The 19485-nt window shown below is 47.3% G+C and overlaps 1 protein-coding gene across 1 annotated transcript; it reads right to left on the bottom strand.

Annotated features, from left to right (window-relative positions):
• Positions 1-202: 202 nt before the first annotated feature.
• Positions 203-11763, bottom strand: DHRS7B (dehydrogenase/reductase 7B). The gene is made up of 7 exons (XM_034065757.1): positions 11723-11763; positions 6447-6622; positions 4482-4597; positions 3630-3840; positions 2896-2988; positions 1081-1233; positions 203-768 (listed from the first exon to the last, which is right to left on the bottom strand). Exons 1-7 carry the CDS (start codon positions 11740-11742, stop codon positions 563-565), a joined length of 975 nt encoding a protein of 324 aa, XP_033921648.1. The 5' UTR covers positions 11743-11763; the 3' UTR covers positions 203-562.
• Positions 11764-19485: the final 7722 nt, after the last annotated feature.

The raw sequence follows: 19485 nt of genomic DNA, 5'->3' as shown, positions 1-19485 counted from the left end.
TTACTTTAAAACTGGGCTTGACTTTAGCTGAACAGAACAGATGATGTGGCACACTGGCAAGGAGAGGCTCTGTGAAGTTCCCCACTTCAAGCAATGTGTTCTGGATTAGAGTGGAAGGAGTGGGAAGGAGACACTGCTCACTCCTCAGCTGAGGAGTGTATTTCACAGGAGCCATGGGGTAGGAATAGACAAGATCTGCTTGTGTGAAGGCAGAACGGGTGGGTTTTATTTGTAGCAGGCCAGTAAAGCTGAGCAAGCCTGGAGTGAGGCGAGTAAGGTGCACATGGGCCTCCCCTGCTGCAACGTGTTCCCTTGAGCTGCCTCCACTGCAGCCTCAGCTCTCCCCCTTTGTCCAAGCACCCTTCTCCAGGTGAGCTGTAGGTGCTGTCTTCCAGCAAACGGGCCTGTCCTGGTGTGGGGGAAACCCACTTCCCACTCTCCATGCAATGGTAAACTGCAGCATTCTGAGGCAGGATTTTCCTGCAGGAGCACCTCCCAATGTCCCATCTGAAGCGCAGGGGCTCAGCCTCTCCCTGCAGTCCCTGCTCCAGTGAGCTCAGTTCTAAGAGGCCTTTGCTTTTCTCTCCTTTTTTGCTCTCTCTGCCATTAAGCTGAAGAAGAGCCTGGGGCAGAGGTTTCGCAGGTAGACAGCCAGGGAGGGGGTCAGCCCAGCCACAAGGACTTCCTTCTTCTTCTGTCCCACTGCATTGAGCACCACTTGAGCCACCTCTGCAGCTGTCTGTCCTTCTGCGGTGTTCTTGTCCATAACTGCCAAAGGAAAGCCAAAGGAAAGCCTCAGGCAAGCCCAAGCTTGAGCACCTTTCCTGGGAATGCTCTTAACTGTACATGGCTGCTTGGATGGTTTTGGTTTTACACCAGCTGTGTGTGGGAGCACAGGCAGGTATAAGTCATGGCTGGGCTAGAAGTTGCTGGCCTAGGAAGGCTCAATTTTGGGGGTTGCTGTTCCTACCCTGCATCCAGAGTTGTCTTTTGATACTTCAGGGCTGTGTCCCCACCACCTTTGGAGTAACTCAGGGAGGTAGGGATGCATTAGATAGAGGGCACAGAATCGTATCTCACCTCCATAGCGAGATCCATCTGCTGTCACAGCGTTGAGAGAGAGGTTTGTCTGAATGTAGCCAGGGCTTATAACAGTCACATCGATGTCATACTGCTCCACCTCTGCTCGTAGGCAATCAAAGAAGGCCTGGGTGGCATGCTTGGAGGCAGCATCTGAAAAACAGGGAAAGCACTATGCAATGGGAAGGAACAGGGCTGAAGGAAGATTCACTCCCTTGAATGGGTCTGTCATTGCAATGCCCCCACTTCTCAGCAAGAAGCCAGCAGTTCTCCAGCTTCTAGGCTGATTTGTGTGTAGTTTGGTTTTCTTTTGGTGAATGGCAGCAATAGGTAGTGGGGATGGGGAAGGCAGAATGTAAATACTGATGCTGGAAAGTGGCTGGGGTCCTGAGCTTAACACCACAGCCAGGCCAAAGCACTACAGAGTGAACCCAAGCTGCCTCCTGCTCATGGTAAAGGAGACAGGAAGTTTGGCTTGGGAAGCATCTGACAGAACAGGCTGGGGCTGGGGAATGCAGTGCTGCTACAGGAGGGCAGAGCTGGTGTTTGCTGAGCCTATGTGTGCTGAGCACCACAGACTTGCAGAGCAGGTTCAGAGCTCGGCTGCACACAAGTCAAAACCTGATCCCACAAGCAGACAAGTGTGGCCTAGGGCAGGATTCCCCCTGTTAAATGGCTGAGCAGCTCTTGCTCACTCCCTTTCCATGTGTGCTTGGTCACTGCCATTGTGCCTGCCATCACCTGAATGTGGCTGCAGGGCTGATAACCAGCAGCAGGGAGCTTAGCACAGGCTGTGATCCCTGTCTGAGGACATAGGCAGGAGCTGAGCTGCACACTCACAGGCCCATGTGGCTCTGGTAGCTCTGGAAGCTCCTCAGAACATGCTTCTTGGCACAATCATCCCCACATTATCTGCAAGAGCAGATCACCCAGATGGTCCCCATTCTGTACTCAGCATGCTCTACCACTCTTACCATCACTGGACTTTGCCCTTTTTATGCCCATTTTCAGTGGTTTACAGATGATTTTACGTCAAATAATCTCCATTTAGTTCCTCCATCTTTTATCTTTTATCTTTTTCTGGTAATCTCAGCAATATTATTTCTTGTCATAACTGATGTAGCACAATTTGCTGGATCAAGAGAACTGTTTAGGCTTTTGTTTTAGCATTGTTTGTACTATGGCACTTTGGAACATATCAAGACAAAAAGGTCCTGCTTTTTTACAGGGCATGAACCAGGCAAACAGCAAGGATAAAATACAGTCAAATACAGTGATTCAGGCAGTTTATAGGGACTCTCAAGTGTTAAGATAGGAAAATAACTGACAGTGGGTATATTTAGATATAGATATAAGGCAGAAGCTCTTCCCTGTGAGGGTGCTGAGGCGCTGGCACAGGGTGCCCAGAGAAGCTGTGGCTGCCCCATCCCTGGCAGTGTTCAAGGCCAGGTTGGACACAGGGGTTGGAGCAGCTGCTCCAGTGGAAGGTGTCCCTGCCTGTGGCAGGGGTTGGAACTGGTTGAGCTTTAAGGCTCCTTCAACGCAAACCAGTCTATGAATATCAAGCTGTTTTTAGGACACAACACACATTGTCCTTCCCCATCCCTTACCAGGGACAGGGCTAAGATTCTGTAGTTGAGAGTGCCCTCCTCCACAGCTGTCAGTGCTTTGTGACAACACAGAGAAGGATGCACAGCTCTGCTTTCCCTGCATGCAGCCAGCTCTATACAGAGCTAAAAGTGGAAGCAGCAGCCAAGTATTCATTCATTCTAGTGCCCCAAATATGTCTTCCCCATCTTCTGTGGAGGTACTTACATGCAGATCTGAAAGGAATGCTTATTTTGCCTTGAACACTGCTGATGGCCACAATGTGGCCTTGTCTCCTCTTGATCATGGAGGGCAGAAGTGCTAGCAAAAGACAGAAAAGACCCATTGAGAATGCCAGTGCTGCCATCACTGCTGTGGAGAATCAATGCTTTCAGAGCGCTCTAAGATGCCCAAGTGAATTACAAGATCCTTGTTCAGTGTAGGGGCTGGCAAGAGACAGTGTTTAGGATGTCTCAAACCAAAGCTGCAGTGCTGCTGGGATGTTCACCTGTGAGGAGACTGCTTGTGCCACAGAGGCTGTCACAGTTCCTGTGATCTCCCACAGGCACCATCAGCAGGACCTGCTGTTTTCTTTTACCACTGCATTTCCTGCTGCTTGACACCCTCCAGGCTGAGCTTTGTGTACCCAAAGAAGCTTCCCATGGAAGCTACAGCTCCACCTAGAAGCCATTCTGCCTGCTTGAGTGTTATCTCAGCACAGGCAGGCTAACCATGGCTCCCTTCATAAGCTCCTGCCAGACCAGAGTCAGGAGATGCTTTATACAAGGTAGTATCTCTGATCAGGTCCTTCCCATGCAGCCATGCCCAAGCATCTCTCAGAACAAGACTTTCCTCCTCTCTTGTACCAAATACAAATAGAGGTTAAACTGTGCTTAGTTGTGTTGGCCTGTAGAAGGTATCAGCTAAATCCATTGTCCCCCTGTAATGTGGATTACTGGTACCTTTAGTGAGGGCTATAGGACCAAAATAATTTGTTTCCATCACTTTCCTATCCACATCCAGTCCTGTGTCCACAATTGTGCCTCGGAAACTGATGCCTGCATTGTTGATCAGGATGTCCACGTGCCCCAGGTACTTCAGGATCTCTTCAGCAGCATTTAGCACAGTTTTAGTGTCCGAGAGGTCGAATACCACAGTGTGAGGTTTATGTGTCTGTGGACAAAGAGAAGTTAGCAAAAGCCTAGTTGAGGCTGTGCTGAATGTGATGCATGTGCATGCTCATGATGGCATCTCCCAGCTCTGCAAGCACAGAAGTAGGGCCACCCAAACCTTGTGCAGCAGTTCCATTTGGAGGGAACACACAACAGGAGCAGGCTGTGCTCTCATCTTTCTTTGCTCCTGTTCCTTATAGAGCTTAGGAAAGGGGCAAGTGAGATCTCCCTCTAGTACTAAAGTTTGCTATTGTTTTATTAAAGAAAATGCATCTGAAAAAGTCAAAACCCCAACCCATGTGTCTCCTACATAGCCAGCAATACTCTTCTTAGGCACTGTCAGCAGAACTAAGCATCAGGAATAAAGGCCAACAGAAGGAAGGTCACTTCCCAGATTCAGTCTAGGACATAGAGATGCAAAGGCTCAGGGCACTGTGCACTTGCACTTCCATTCCAAGGCAAGGAGTCCTTCAGATGCCTCATTTTTGTAGGGTTTCTACAAGATCTGACTTGTCAGCCCTGTGTACTCTGAGAGCAGAGTCTATCCCTAACCACAGAGTTGTATTTTTCCTACTGCTCAACAGAACAACCCACAAGCAATTCTGTACCACCACGAGCAGCAGCTTCTCCTCCCACACTTACCTTCTTGCGGTGGTTGGTCACGGTGGAAAGCTGCTGCACCATGTCTTGGAGCTTCTCACTGTCTCTGCCACAGAGCACCAGCTTGCAGCCAGCTGCATGGAAAGCTTTGGCACATTCTTTGGAGGAAGCAAGGAAGAGAGCAAAGTAGGTATTTAGATGACAGAGACAAACAGCAGATTCACATCATAGTGCGGGATAGGCTAAAGGTTCTTTTAGCTGGCAAGGGTCTAAAGTGGCTTTGTTACTCCTAATGAGGAATTGCAGTGATGTGATTTACAGTGAAGGTGCAAGATGCCATTTTCTGTGGCTGACAGACATGTGACAGCAGTGCAGCAGCTGCTGTGCTCACAGTTACAGTGCTGGTTATGCACTTACTGTGCTGGTCACACATCCTCCCCCCTCAGCTGGTCAGATTTGCATGTGCCTCTTCATTTTTGACTCTATGCCCCTCTTAATAGGGACTACAGTTTCCTTGTGTGTCATCTAATACAGCAGGGCCTGGTCTTAGGAGGTTTAGGGTTTAGTGAACACCTCCAAAGGTTCTGGAGGCCTAGGAGCTAATGCCTTCATCATTGTGATCATTAGGGCAAGGCTGAAGAAGGGATGGCTTGTCCTCCTTTCAGTGCTACCAGCTGCTGAGGCATTTGTATGTTCTACCCTGGCTCTCTGTGACCCAGTGAGACAAATCAGTTGTGCAGGGGATGAGAGTGGATGTAAAAAGAACACACAGTAATTAGAGGTGCTCTGGTGTATTAATAACTGGGAGGGAGGGGAACAGAGGAAGATCTTGCTGCTGAGTCAATAAGGGAGGAAACTTCCGTGTATGATGGTGGAAATCCATACACCCAACACCACACTGCTGCATCTGCCCAGCCTACCACAGCTGAGGTACTAGTTCTGTCTCTTGTTGATGTGAAATACAGATTGCTTTAGCACTCCCAGCTCTTTGGCACAGGCCCACTGCATCTCCTTTGGCTGTGCAGTTACTGAACCCCCCTATCCTTCAGGATAAACCCACATGCAAAGACAGCATCAATTTAAGCTCTTATTTGTTCCATGAATGTACTCATCCTAATGAAAGGCCTTGATAGCAGAGAGCACTTTGTCTTCTCTTCAAGAAGCTTTTTAAAGCAATTCTAAAAAGCAGAATTAAAGAATGTATCCACTCAAACAAAGAATCCATTCTTTTGCTCACTGGTGTTAATATTGCCAAGAGTTTGAATGTAGAATAGATGGGTTTAAACTAAAACAGGGGAAGTTCAGGTTGGATATAAGGAATAAGTTCTTCACTGTGAGGGTGGTGAGGCACTGGAACAGGGTGCCCAAAGAAGTGGTAAATGCCCCATCCCCTGGCAGTGTTCAGGGCTGTGTTGGACAGAGCCTTGGGTGATGTGGTCTAGGGTGAGGTGCCCTGCCCATGGCAGGGAGGTTGGAACTGGATGATCTTAAGGTCCTTTCCAACCCAAACCATTCTGTGGTTCTGTGATTGCATTCACTGGTGTTAATATTGCCAAGAGTTTGAATTTAGAATGGATGGATTTGTACCGCAAGAAACAGGTACCTTCACATGAGGGTGAGAGGGGCAAGGAGGTGAAATGGGAAGTATAGCAGAGTATCTGGAAATACAACAGAGGTGAATGTAGAACACCAGTTCTGGGAAGCTTTAGAGAAACAATTTGACTTCCTGGCTTTTCCAGGGTTTAGAGAACAGCCCCCTGACAGCGCAGGAATAGCATGAGTTGTTCCTGGCTTTGAGGACCTCTGGTTTATACAGCATGATGAAAACTGCCTTTCAGTTTTGAGACTCTCTTGCATCAAAGCTTGTGCCGGCTGTAGTTCTAACTGTGCAAGGATTGCCTCAAAATTCCAAGCAATAGGAATTACTTGCCCTTCACTGTTCTCCTCCAGTGCCCCTTCACAACCCTCTGCTTGTCCTGCCCTTGGTGCCCTTCTGTGTGCACTTACCTTTTCCCAAGCCCGAAGTAGCCCCTGTGATCACCACCACTGCCTCCTGGAGGTACGCTCGCATCCGCATCCACTGCAGCAGGCGAAAAAGGGCGAAGATCCCCACGCTGCCAAAAAGCAGTGGGATGAGGACTGTGCTTGTGAAATCCATGAGTCTTCCTTTCTGAACCGTCTTCCTAGAGCACAAGATGGAAGGGAACAGACTGTTTCATCAGCAAGAAAAGGAGCAGAGGTTGGAAAACTAGGGAAGTCCTTAGCTCTAATCACCACTAAACAGATCCCATAGAGAGGTTTCTTCAACTGATTCCTTATCCCTTCCTTTAGACTTTCCAAAGTTCACATCAGTGCCCAGTTTTAAGCACTGAAACGCTCATCTGAACATCCCAAGCAGGACATTTGGAGTTGGACTTCTCACAGAGTTGGTTTCAGAGGTGCTCTTCCCACTTTCTGCTCTAGGTTCACTCGCTTGTATTCAGAGTAAAAGCTCCCCTGGGCTGGGATGTGCCTCTGCCTCCTTCTGCCTGTAATAAAACCTCTTGGATTTCTCTAGAACAGCCAGTACCGCAGTATCTATATCCCAGAGAGCAGTTACTGCCTATCATCCCAGATGAATATAAACCAATCTGGCTTCTGGAGGCTCAGAGTAAGTTTTCTCTCTAGCCTGTTCATTTGCTTGCTACACTGGAATCTGTGCTTCCATCTTCAGTGTCTTTCGCCACCTGTTAGCAGAGACAAGTTGTCCGCTTTAAATGAACCATGTGTCCATTCTAGCAGGGTAAAGCCTAAGACCGTGCTCTTATGCCAACAGTAATCATGCAGTTTAATTGTGTCCTAATGTACTGAAACTAAACCTGTGAATGAAACCCAAGCTAAAGGTAGCTATGAGACCTTGAGCTCATCCTGGGAATGGATTCTGATACCAAATGCATAACCCTAATCTCCTTGCTAAGCCATTGCCTTCAAGGGAGTAGTTTATGTTACAGCTTACTCCATGGATAGAGTAAGTGATACTTCTGCTGTAAAAAAGGCCACTCACTTTCCCACTGTATCTAACCAGAAGCTCTTATGCTTGATGGCACAGTGCAGTCAGTTAAATCTCTTCCTGGGATCTATACAACTTTGGAGCCACACTTAAAGTCAAAACCGAGTATTAGTGTATCATCTTAGTCCTGTTGTAACTTATAATGCCAAGCCAGATTTTCAGTGTCTCTAAGCAGGACTGAACTTGTAGGGATCTGAGATGATGACAGAGGTGCTACATGCCATGGAACAGAGCTAATGTGGAAAATACCAGGCTCTTCCAGATTTCCATCAGGGGCTTGGGCAGAATTCTTAATGTAGCTGGTCAGTGAATTGACCAGCTTGCTGAAACAGTAGTGAACTGTATGAAGTCGGTATTTCTGGAGGGATAGCTGGAACACAGTAAAACAGCACCTAAAGATAGCTGAGCTGGCTCAAAATAAACTTGACAAGGTCTAAAAATAAGCCCCTTAAGTTAGTACACAGCTCTCCTCAAGGAACTGTGGAGCTCCCCATTCCTGAGCTAACCCACTGTGTAATACACTGTGCATAATGCAGCAAGACATCCAGGCCACAAGCTCCCCAGGGCAGAGGGAGGGTGCTCAAAGTGGGGAATCAGGAACCCAAATGGGATTAAACTCATTCTGTTGCAAAGCAGTGCATGAGCCCAGCACCCAGCTACTCAGAGCAGCATCTCATCCCTCTTTGTGCTGTACACAGAGTATTTTGTATCGATACACAGCAGAGCTGATTTAGCTCTTCCTGGGAAAGAGCTGTTTTGGCCTCTTTAGGCTGGATGAGCAGAAAGTTCTCCTTTCTGGCCCATGTTCAGTTACAGCAGATGCCCTCTATGTTGTCCCTTACTTTCTGCTCTCAAAGGCCTCTTGACATTCAGGAGGTGAGGTGTGGGCAGGGACAGCAGGTGCTGTGCTGACACTGAGGCTCACAGGACATTTTGGGATCAAAAATCTTCAGCTCCCACATAGGACCTTTCAGTATTTCCAGAGTGGGAGCTGAGAGATGCAGTTGAGCTTCCTTTATGAGCCCTGATCCATGCTGAGATATTTAACAGATGTGGCCCTGAGCAGCTTTGCTTCTGATTTCAGCTAACTGGAAAGAGGGGGCTTTTTTGACACCATTTCTAGCTAAAGCACACTAGGAGATGGGAGAGAGTCCCATGTTTGATTCCAACCTGTTCTTAGGCAAAAATAAAGGCTGATTATGCAAGGACTAAACTCTGCCACAGGGGCTGGTGGTAAAGAGCCTGCCCCCCCACCCCAAGCCTACCAACTAAAAGCTGCGTTTTGGTGCCTCATCAGCATGAACCAGTTATTCCTGAATCACATCAGTTATTATTCATGTACTCTCTATGCAAAGAAGGTCTCTTTGATCCTTTCTCAGTTGAAAAACACTTTCCAAGCCTTTTGTTTTCTTTCTCTCTTTCCCCCTCCCCTTCTTCTCTGTATTATAGATACAAAGTGGACAAATCACCCAGTCTCTCAGTTTGGGACCCCATTGTCACATTTGTTCAAACATTCAGGTATTCCTGTTGAAAAACACTGTTATTAATTCTTAACAGATCATGTTTATGGCACCAGTTTATCAGGTGATGCTACTGGTTATAACTGGTTCAAAGAAAGTCCTGTAATTCTCAGTTCCCCATCCCAAAAGGCAGGATTGGAACATGCAGGTGATCAGAAAGCAGAAATACGAACACTGACAGTGTACATACAGAGGTGACTGGAAACTCTTTGAAAGGCTTACCTTAAAATAAATCATATCTATCCAGTTAAAAAGTCCAACTTTCATCTGAAACCAAGACCTGGATGTTATCCCATAAACCCCAGGACAATGATTTATGAAGGGTCTTAGTTAAAAAGGTCAAGAGTGCACTAAAGGCAGCAAAGGTGAGACCAAGACCTAAAAGAAACTAACCCCCTGATACACAACAGCTATTCTCCTTTAGCTGCAACCACCTAAAATCATATTGTCCTTTACATGACAAATGGCAGCAACTGGGAGGCTATTTTCAGCAATCAAAAGGTGCCATTTCAAAGGGGGGGGGGGCTAAAAGTAAGGGAAAATGATCATTTTCTCCTAAGGAAGCCCTTGTCCAGAAGCAGAGCAGCTCTAAGCTGGAATAGCCACTGACTTTAGGCTGAAGAAAGCACAATATCCTACCTTTGAAAAGCACTCACTTGCCAGTGCCTCTGAGGTGGTGTCTCCCTCCGGGCTTTTAACAGCACAGCCCTGACTTAAATTTGGAAGTGGCAGCATTCCAAGCAAACATGCTCTGCCCAATGCCAGCCCAGCCAAGAGCTGTCTAAAAACAAACCCAAGGAGTAGAAGCTGTGACCTTTCAAATGGGGGGGGGGGGGGGATATTTAACCCCCAGGCTGAAGAGAAAGAAGTGAATTCAGAATGATACAAACCTCCCAATGATCCTCTGGTTATTTCTAGTACTAAATAATTTGTGGTGTTGAATCCAGAGCATCTCCAAAGACCAATACTTTTAGATGGAATAAAGGCAGCTTGTGAAGCAGTATCAGTGCTCTATTGGTGGGATTAGTTTTGGTGTCACAGAGCATGCTCTGCAATGGGTATCGTGCTACTTAAAACAGACTTTTGACTTCTTCCTTTAGGGTTCCTAAGCCTTTGAGCACAACTGAACTGACAAGTGAGTTTCTCATACGTGTCAGGGAAATGGGCATTCCCTCCAGCAGACCAAATGCACTGAATCCCTTAGAAGTGTTTGACAGGGAGGAAAATGAGCATTATTTATGGTTTGTATCAGCTGAACAGTTGTATTTACCCAGCTGCTTTGGAAAGAAGCTGCAATCAAACTCATAGATACCTAAATCAGGGGGGAAAGTCCCATAGCTGACAATGCAAATTTACTGACAACTTCTCTGGTGTAAAAACCCCCCAGATGGGAAATTCAACCTCAAAAACCTAATCCAAAACCCAGTAAAACCAATGAGATCACATTAATTCAGCTGACTGAATTACCACTGTGCACTTCCATGTTCACAGCTTTCACTCCATACTTTATAAACAGAAAACAGCACAAAAAACCATGCTGAGGTCACAAGAAACCAGGAAAATTCACAAGAAGGCTGATAGGAACTGGACAGAGCTCACTGCAATGCAGCCAGGTCAGAGAGAAGGGATTCAGGAGAAGGAATACAATGAACTGACCAGAATGGCAACTGGCATTAAGAGCACCACGCAAGTGCTACATGGTGGTAGGTCTGTTTGTAAGCAGCTGGAAACAACGACCCAGTGTTTGAGGTTTGCTGGGGGTGGGTTAATGTTGGTTATAATACTTCAAATTAACTTTTTCTAGTGTAATTTGACCCATCTCAGAAGCATCACTTGAAGCATCACCTACAAAACCCATCTGAGTAACAACCCTGAGTAACAAAGGCATCTGGCTTGCATTTTAATGTATTATTTATAATATGTATATATTATATATCCAATATATATACATATATATGTATATAATGTATATATGTATTTATATAAGGTGTGTGTATATGTATATAATATATATAATATGGATATATGTATATTATGTATATACAGAATATATGTATATACTACATATATATATTTAATATATATAAAATATACACGTGTATATATAATATACATATATATGTAATGTATATGTGTATATTTATATTTTAGATATATATAAACATACACGTTTTGACATTATGCAAAACAATCTCACTTCATGGTACAGGAAGGGAGAGAAAGTACTTTTCCAGCACCCAAACCCACACCAGGACTTGAGAAATTATCTTCTCCTAATCCCCCTTTCGCTTCTATTCACTTACTTTTCTGTTCTATTTCACTTCTATTTCCAGCCCCGCACCCGAAAATCCACTATTGCTGTTTGGGGCACAAAGAAAGTTGTTCCCTGTGAGGGTGCCGAGGAGCTGTGTGCCCACAGAAGCTGTGGCTGCCCCATCCCTGGCAGTGCTCAAGGCCAGGTTGGACACAGGGGCTTGGAGCAGCTGCTCCAGTGGAAGGGGTCCCTGCCCGTGGCAGGGACTGGAACTGGATGAGCTTTAAGGTCCCTTCCACCCCATCCCGTAAGTCCCTGATCCGCCCCTCGGCAGCTCCCGGGAGGTCACCGGCGGGCGGGCGGTCCGTGTGCGGATGCCGCGGGCAGAGCAAGGCCCCGGGGCCCGCGGAGGAGCCCGGGGCGGAGGCTGAGGGGAGGCCGCGGGGGTGCCGGGCCTTACCTGGCCGCTGCCGTCACCATGGCCACCGCCGGAAGTGGCGGCGGAGCGCGCATGCGCCGGGTGTTCCTCCAATGACAAGCGGCTCCGCCTCGGCACCACCCTCCGGCGGTCCGGCCGCCTGTGCGGCCCGGGTGGGGAGCGGTGGTCTCGATCCTAGGTTCCGGCAGCGAGACCGGTTCCCCCCCACCAGCCGCAGCGCTGAGGCCGAGGGTCTGCACCGACAGCGGGGGGCTTCAGCCCTTCCTTTGGGTAGTGCTGGACAGGTGGGAGCAGCTTGGTCTGCTTGGGGTTGGAAGGCACCTTCAAGCTCATGCAGCTCCAAGCAGGGACCCCTTCCACTGGAGCAGGATGCTCCAACCTGGCCTTGAACACTGCCAGGGATGGGGCAGCCACAGCTTCTCTGGGCACCCTGTGCCAGTGCCTCAGCACCCTCACAGGGAAGAGCTTCTGCCTAAGAGCTCAGCTCAGTCTCTCCTCGGGCAGGTTCAAGCCATTCCCCTTGGCCTGTCCCTACAGGCCCTTGTCCCAAGCCCCTCTCCAGGTTTCCTGAAGCCCCTTTAGGCACTGGAGCTGCTCTCAGGTCTCCCCTTCAGGAGCCTTCTCTTGTCCAGGCTGCCCCAGCCCAGCTCTCTCAGCCTGGCTCCAGAGCAGAGCTGCTCCAGCTCTCACAGCATCTCCACGACTTCCTCTGTTCTCACTCCAACAGCTCCACGTCTTTCTGATGCAGGGAGCTCCCAACATCTCTCACCATGAAAGCTGAAGACAAACTCCTTGCAAGAGGACTGTGGCAGTGCATGGCTGTGAGCAACAGGAGGAGCAAAAGAGGCATTTGCAAAGCCATGATCAGGGGAAATCCAGTTTCTCCCTTGTCAGGTGAGTTCTGTGAGTGCTGCAGCAGTGCTATGGGAGCACCTCAGTTTGTGATAAAATGGGGCTTCAATGTGCTGCATGTCCTGCAGCTTTATATTGAGGTTGTGGTGCTGACAATGGGCAATAGAGCACCCCAAGCTGTAGCACAAACCTGACCAGACCTTTGGAAACCTGAGGTTCCAGTGATCCCAAAAGGCTCAATGGAGTCAGTGGTGTTGGGAGTTTTTTGCCCTGAGGAAGGAGAGGGTGCACAGCTTCATCCTAGTGCTGGGAGCTTTTCCTCCTCTTTGATGGTCTGTGTGAGCCCAGGATCCATTAACAGGGAGCTGGGAATACTCTGACAGCAAAGGCAGTTAATCCAAGAGGTCTTTCCCTGTGGAAAGCAGTGAGATAACGGACAGCTTTTTATGACAGTTATTTGAAAGGCATTTTAATCATCGTTTTTAATGAATTCACAGCTTCAGTGTAAGTTTGCCATTTGTAAGGGATCAATATTTCAGGCAAAAGGAGAAAAGGATCCAAGATCCTCCTAAAAACTCTCATTCCAGAGGGTATGATGGGAATACACTGCTCTGGCTTCAGGGCCAATGTGAAATGAAAGACTCAGTAATCTTACTTGCATAAATTATGTATTGACCAATAACATCCAGAAACAAGGGGTTTATGCCAATGGAAGCTGTGATCCATTCAGTCTTATGAAAATCAGACCTAGAAAAAGCCATTTCAAACCATCTTTCTCACCATAGTAGCAGGATGAGCTGTATCCTATGGGATTCTTCTTCTTATAGGCCAGCAATTGCCTGAGAGCATCTGTGGTCATTACCTGATACGTGCTAGCCCGTTTATTCTAACAGGGAATAGTCTGTCACTACACTGGCAGGTGCTGATGGAAACCATGTGCCTGCAGTGATTGTACCAGTAGCGAGTCCCAGAGCAAAGGGTTACACTGGGATTGCAATTAGAGAAGGGAATTCATTGAACTAGGGCTTGACTTCGGTGCTTTGACTGGGATCCTATTTTCTTAGGTTAATTTGGTGTAATTAGCAACAAATTCAGCTTAGATTTAAACCTGCTGAGTGACACATTGCACATTGAACTCCTTTACATGGACATGGCTTTGTTCTCAGAAGCATTAGGGGGAATCTATGCCCCTCATGGGCTTCTGTTCTGGAGACCATGCAGGCCCAACTGGTAAATATTGGTATAGTCTTCTACAGCTATGGCTGCTTTTGTTAGCACCACATCTCTCCCCTCTTCTTTCTCACTGTGTCAAGCCAGAACTGCAAAGGGCTGGAATCCTTTGAGCAGTTTAACACTTCCTTGACAAACATCCTGTTCTATCACTGCCCTTCTGAAGTGCAGGAGCTCTTCTGAGGAGGAAAACCCCCTCCAAATTCACACAACTGTTTGCATTTGTGTTTGGTGGCATCTGCTTTACTGCAAACATCACTGAGTGCTCATCTACAGCCTTTTAACCCTATTCTCTAGGGCAGCAATTTTGTGCTCTAGTTCTTCCAGGCTCTTGTCACCTTTTCCTCAAGGAGAAGATGTGGCTTCTTCCTTAAGAAAAGCTCTGGTTGCTTACCCTAAGAGCAGAAACCTCCACTGGGTAACCAAAACCTTCCCCAGGGAAAGCATCCTTGAAGTAGTTTGAACTGAAAGCTCCCAATTTCACAGTGCCTTTGGCTGGAGAATGTAAGTGTTCAAAGGGCTGTGGCTTGATTAAAGATTCTCTTGTCTCAAAAGCACAAACTCTCCTCCTCCCCTCTCTGATCGCATGGATTTGGTTTATAGGAGTGAATGAAAAGAGATTGATGTATTAGAGGAAGAAAGAGACCTATGATAGAAAACAGATAAATAAGGGTTTCTTGGGGCTTTTCCCCTTCTTCTCTTCTGCAGCTCTTTGTGGATAACCATTTGTGTCCCTTCCAGGTAGTGGATTCAAGGAGATGATCATTATTTTTGCTCCACTTACAGTTTTGGTTTGGAACTGGGCTCTGACTCAGGGACATCAAACTCCTCTTGCTGGACCCCCGGTCACTCCTCTTGGCTCCTCTCTTTGCTGTAGGTTCAGGTCACTGCATTCACAGGGGGTTTTGCATCACCTGAGTCAGTTCTGGGGTTTCTTTAGTTAGTTTCTCTAAGGTTTGGTTCCAGTTGGTTGTGAGTAGTGCCTTCTCCAGCCCCTGCACTGCAGCATTTCTAGGCTCAGTATGACAACAGTGTAGACAGACTTAGTGAAACTGCATTTGTGATGTCTGATCGTGCCGCAAATCCCCAATCATTGCAGCTAACCCAAAAGCAGGGGAAGAGGGAGCAATATCCTCTATATAGATGCTCAAACATACACCACAGCCATTTTAGCTGCTATAACAGGAGATAGTGATGCTTTGTCACACACAGAAACGGAGATGTGGCAAAGCTGAGGTACGGTTTCCATAAAGATACTAATTGTGGTTGTTTTAATTGCTGAGGGGACAGCTTAAGCCCTGTGTATAGAAGTATCTCGTACCTGCACCTTCACTGGTCTCAGGATATCCAGCCCTGTCCTTCCCTGCTGCCTTCCCTCGATGGTTTAGTAGGTAAGGTCTGAGAATGGGCCCCCAAGGGCTGTAAAGCAGCAAGAAGTCATGCAGAGAAGTGTATACCCTGCCCCTCGTCTGGTATTTGGTGAGTTAGGAAAGAGTTAAATGACAACAGAGGGAGAGGCTGTGCTATTGTTCAGGCATCCCTGGGTTCAGGGTGGCTGATCTCTATTCCCGGATCTGCCTCTGGCTTCCTGCATGACCTTGGACCGGTCACTTACCTTTTCTTTTCCTTAGCTCCCAAATTATAACATGGAAATCATTCCTCTTCCTGTGGTGCCTCCTTCCTTGCGGCTTTCAGGGTGGCCGAGATTCTGCGGTGGGAGATGATGGGAGGATGAGAACACGTTTCCACTGCAGATATATTTACACAGGGGGTAGCAATGTTGGGGCATGTCCTTGTTCATTCAGAGCTCGGGCTGTGCACGTGGTGATATCTGGGGTTATTTTAGTAGGCAAACCTGTGGTGAAAGTCACATTCCGTTTGTCGCTGCTGCAGCAGCCCCAGAGCAATGCCAGCTGCAGTGAGCCCTTTCTTCACTAGATGGTGCTTTTGATCAAAGGTTTGAACAACCGCAGTTCTTTTCCGCACAGAATTCCCTAATTTTCCTTCCCCAGTCTCCATTCCTTCCCCTTCGTCTTTCTGTGCTTTAACACTACGGGGGACACTTCATGATGCTGGCTATTGAACACGGCTGATGTGATGGTAACACAGGCTCCGAGCCACCCATACCCACCAGCTAAGCTTGTCTTCTGGGCTCTGGGGTTTGAAGCGTGGATCAGTGCTGCTGGGCTGTGGCAGAGAATTGAATTCTTTCCGTGTTTTCTATTCCCATAAGGAAAAGGCTTCAAAGAGCAGGTCCCCTCCCCCTCCCTGCTGGTGAAGGGCATTTAGGGAAGCTGGGGAAAGAAAACCCAGCTCTGACAGATGCATTTCTTTAACAAACCGCTGCTTTTCCCTACCTTAGCTGAAGATTGGTTGTTTCTTTTTAAAGGGAATTGCTGCTTTTAGATCCATCTTTGTATTCAGGAGACAGTTACCTAGCCAAGGTCATTGCTGCTGCATGCCAGCATCCCGCAGCGAGCCAGACTTCTCTTCCTTGAGGTTTCACTGAGGTTTCCCTAAGTGAAGAATGGGATAGGCTTGAATCTGCAATGTCCCAAGTCAGTGCTGGGTAAGCAAAGCCAGAACAGCCTTTTTCTTGTATAAAGACAGCAGAGGAGATGAGTGAAATCGTAATCAAACATTTCCTGTGCAGACATGCACAGGGATGGGTTATGAGGATACCCATCCTGAGCTGGGCCTGCCTTGAGGCTCTCCTTGCCCCTCTGCCACTCATCTGAACACACTCATCTGTGTGTTCACATCCCTGCAGCCTTTGTGCCTTGCAAGCTATAAACCTGCATCCAGGCTCCCATTGGGAAGACTGCGAGGTTACATCCCTTACAGCTTCCCTCCCCATGGAATTTCACCACCATTAATGAATTGGGCTGGATTGCTGCGCTGAGGCCAGTCAGCCATGCAGAGATTTATAGTCTGAGGCCAGAAGAGATGCTGCTGCTGCCTCTGGCACTGCACCAGTGACAGTGATTTCATGTGTGTGCTGACAAGCCCACAAGGCCAGTGCCCTCACGTGCTGCCTGTTATGGCAGTGACGTCCCCACAGCAGGGACACGAGAGCAATGCTAAACTGCAGCGTGACACAAAACTCCTCTCGGGACTGGGAGCTGACAGTGATTTCTTTGTCATTCCCCTGTTTGTCACCATCCCACTGCACATACATTTGTTCATCGTTAGTAAGATATTGCTGATGACTAAAACTTGGGTCTGCATCACACAGAAGCCATTTGAAGGAGCAGCCCAGAACGGCAGGGTTCAAGCTAGGAAGAAGTGGGGACAGTGCTTTTCCTCACATCTATTAGATATAGAGAGCAAACCAGTCTCCCAATCCCTCCTGGCTGAGAGGGAATTGCATCACTGGTGTGTGTAGATACATACTCTTTTTCCCTCTGAAATATGCTGCTTTTATTGTTTTTCCCCGTTGGAATTTGCCAGCGTGTCCCAAATGATGTGGCTCTGCAACTGAAAAGCAGCATACCTGTGTGGGGGAGAGAATGAGTGGTTTTCGCTTTGCAATCTGGCTCTTCCCTCCTCCTTTTTCCCCACATCCCCATGTGTTATGGAGCCAGCTGCTCCCAGAATAGTTTGGGAATGAAATGTCACCGTTTGAAACTGGTGAGTCACACTCTTTTTTATGGGGGGGGGGGAATTGAATATGAAATCTTGCGGTGTGGCAGAGCATCTCCTGGTGAGTACAGAGAGGTTTTTCAACCACAGACTCCCTCAGGATGGAGCTGAGGGGTTGGAATAAAGGCTCCTGGGTGTGTCTGTGCTGCTTTTTGCAGGAGGATCTCAAAACCCTCTCTGCAAACTCCAGTTGTCTTCCCTAACGTGCCCATTGTAGCTGGATCCTTGTGTCTCCCCTGGCAGGGCTGGGTTGTATCTGTCTGGCAACACACCTCCAGTGACTCTGGTAATTAAGTCTCCCTGCACTGCTGTGAGATGTAATTACAGTGAGACCTGACTTCAGGAACCACTCCAGGGACTAAAACATTCTTTACCAGAGCAGGGAGGAGCAGAATGGTACTGAATACACTTTTGGGATGTCTTAGGGGAAGTTTATTAAAGAAAAGGGGTTATTAATCTGTTTTTTTCTCTGTGTATCCTAATATTAGGATGATGCCTTTAATATCCTGGGTGTTAACAGAATCAGGGGATTGGGGTTTTTTCTTCCTACTTGAAATCTTTTGTCTTTTAACAGAGACTGCTATTAAAAAGTGTCAGTTGGTGCAAATGGTGGCAAGGGACTTGCAAAATGAGCTATTGTTTATTAGAAGCTGGGTAGTTGTCCCTCCCTGCCCAAACACAATTTGTAGTGAAAAGGCAACATTCAGGATTCCAGCTCTAAGGTATCATAACCATCAATTTCCATGACTCTACTTGGCAGCTCCACTCAGTAAGTACCAAGAATCATGGATCTTGAAGTAAAGTTAAGGTTTAACAAGTTGCCAAAAAAAGTGGTAAATGCCCCATCCCTGGCAGTGTTCAAGGCCAGGCTGGATGGAGCTTGGAGCAACCTGCTCTAGTGGAAGGTGTCCCTGCTGATCGCAAGGGGTTGGAATTGGATGAGCTTAAAGTCCTTTCCAACCCATTCTATGATTCTATGGAAGTACCATAGTAGTAAACTTCTATTTCAGGTTTACTATCCCAAGTGGTGGCCACAGAGATGTGCCACCCATTTTGCAGTCTCTGTTTCAACAGTAATGATCTCCAGCTGAAGGATGGGAAGAAGCTGGCAATGGTAATATAAATAGCCCCAGTATGGGCTGGCAGCCCTCCTCTTGAATCCCACCTTCAGTGACATTCTGAATACATGCTGTGAGTAAAACTCCCACATTGCAAGCTAACTGGGTGGGGATTTCACAAGCAGAAGCCCCGGGGGGGGGGGTTGATGCCATCTCTGTCTGTTTTATTTGGAAGCCTGAGCTAGCAGTGAGGTTTTATGAAGTGTGCATTTCTATCTCAAGTTTTAGATAGCGTTAACTACAAACCCACATACGTTATTGTCACTGGGATTAACAAAGATAATCTCTGTCTGTCAGAATTTGCTACAGAGCCTAAGATTTTGTTGAATACAAGTAACCTCTGAGACAACCTTGGGAAGTCCAAGCCTAAGTGCCACTCCACGTGCCTTTTACTCTACTTATCTGCCCCTCTCTTTTCTCTGTTGTCTCACTGTCGCCCTTTTTCCTTAACTCAGTTTCTGGGATTTGGTTGGCACTATGGGTCTGCAAACAGTTGAACCACAACACTGCAGGAGCTGCAAGTGCTGACAGCAATGGAGGAGTGAGCCAAGGAACCAGGTAAGAAAAGGGCACTCCTGTGGGGACCTGCTATGCCATCAAGCTGGAACTTCCAGGTACTCCAAAGCAGTAAAAAAGGGATGTGAATGCTTGTGGATCATCAGTTCTGAAGCTTAATGATAGGACATTGCTTAATACTGTCTTAGCCTCTGTTCTAGCATAGGTGCCTGCCTGGTATGTTTACCCCCCCATATCCCAAATGAGGATTCCCTTTAGCTTGCAGTTTCCTGCAGATAACTCCCAAAATAACACTGGGCATGATGAGTACAAATACTCCCTATGGAAAAAAAATAGCTTATTTTATTTAGAATGAGGTTAGTGTGATTTCAAATTGAGTATTCAAAGATGAATTCACTGAGTATCCAACTCCCTGAAGTACTGAAT

This window comes from Melopsittacus undulatus, chromosome 8 (assembly GCF_012275295.1).
Source record: "Melopsittacus undulatus isolate bMelUnd1 chromosome 8, bMelUnd1.mat.Z, whole genome shotgun sequence".
In the NCBI taxonomy this organism is placed as follows: domain Eukaryota; kingdom Metazoa; phylum Chordata; class Aves; order Psittaciformes; family Psittaculidae; genus Melopsittacus; species Melopsittacus undulatus.
This window is presented reverse-complemented; position numbering and strand designations above follow the sequence as displayed.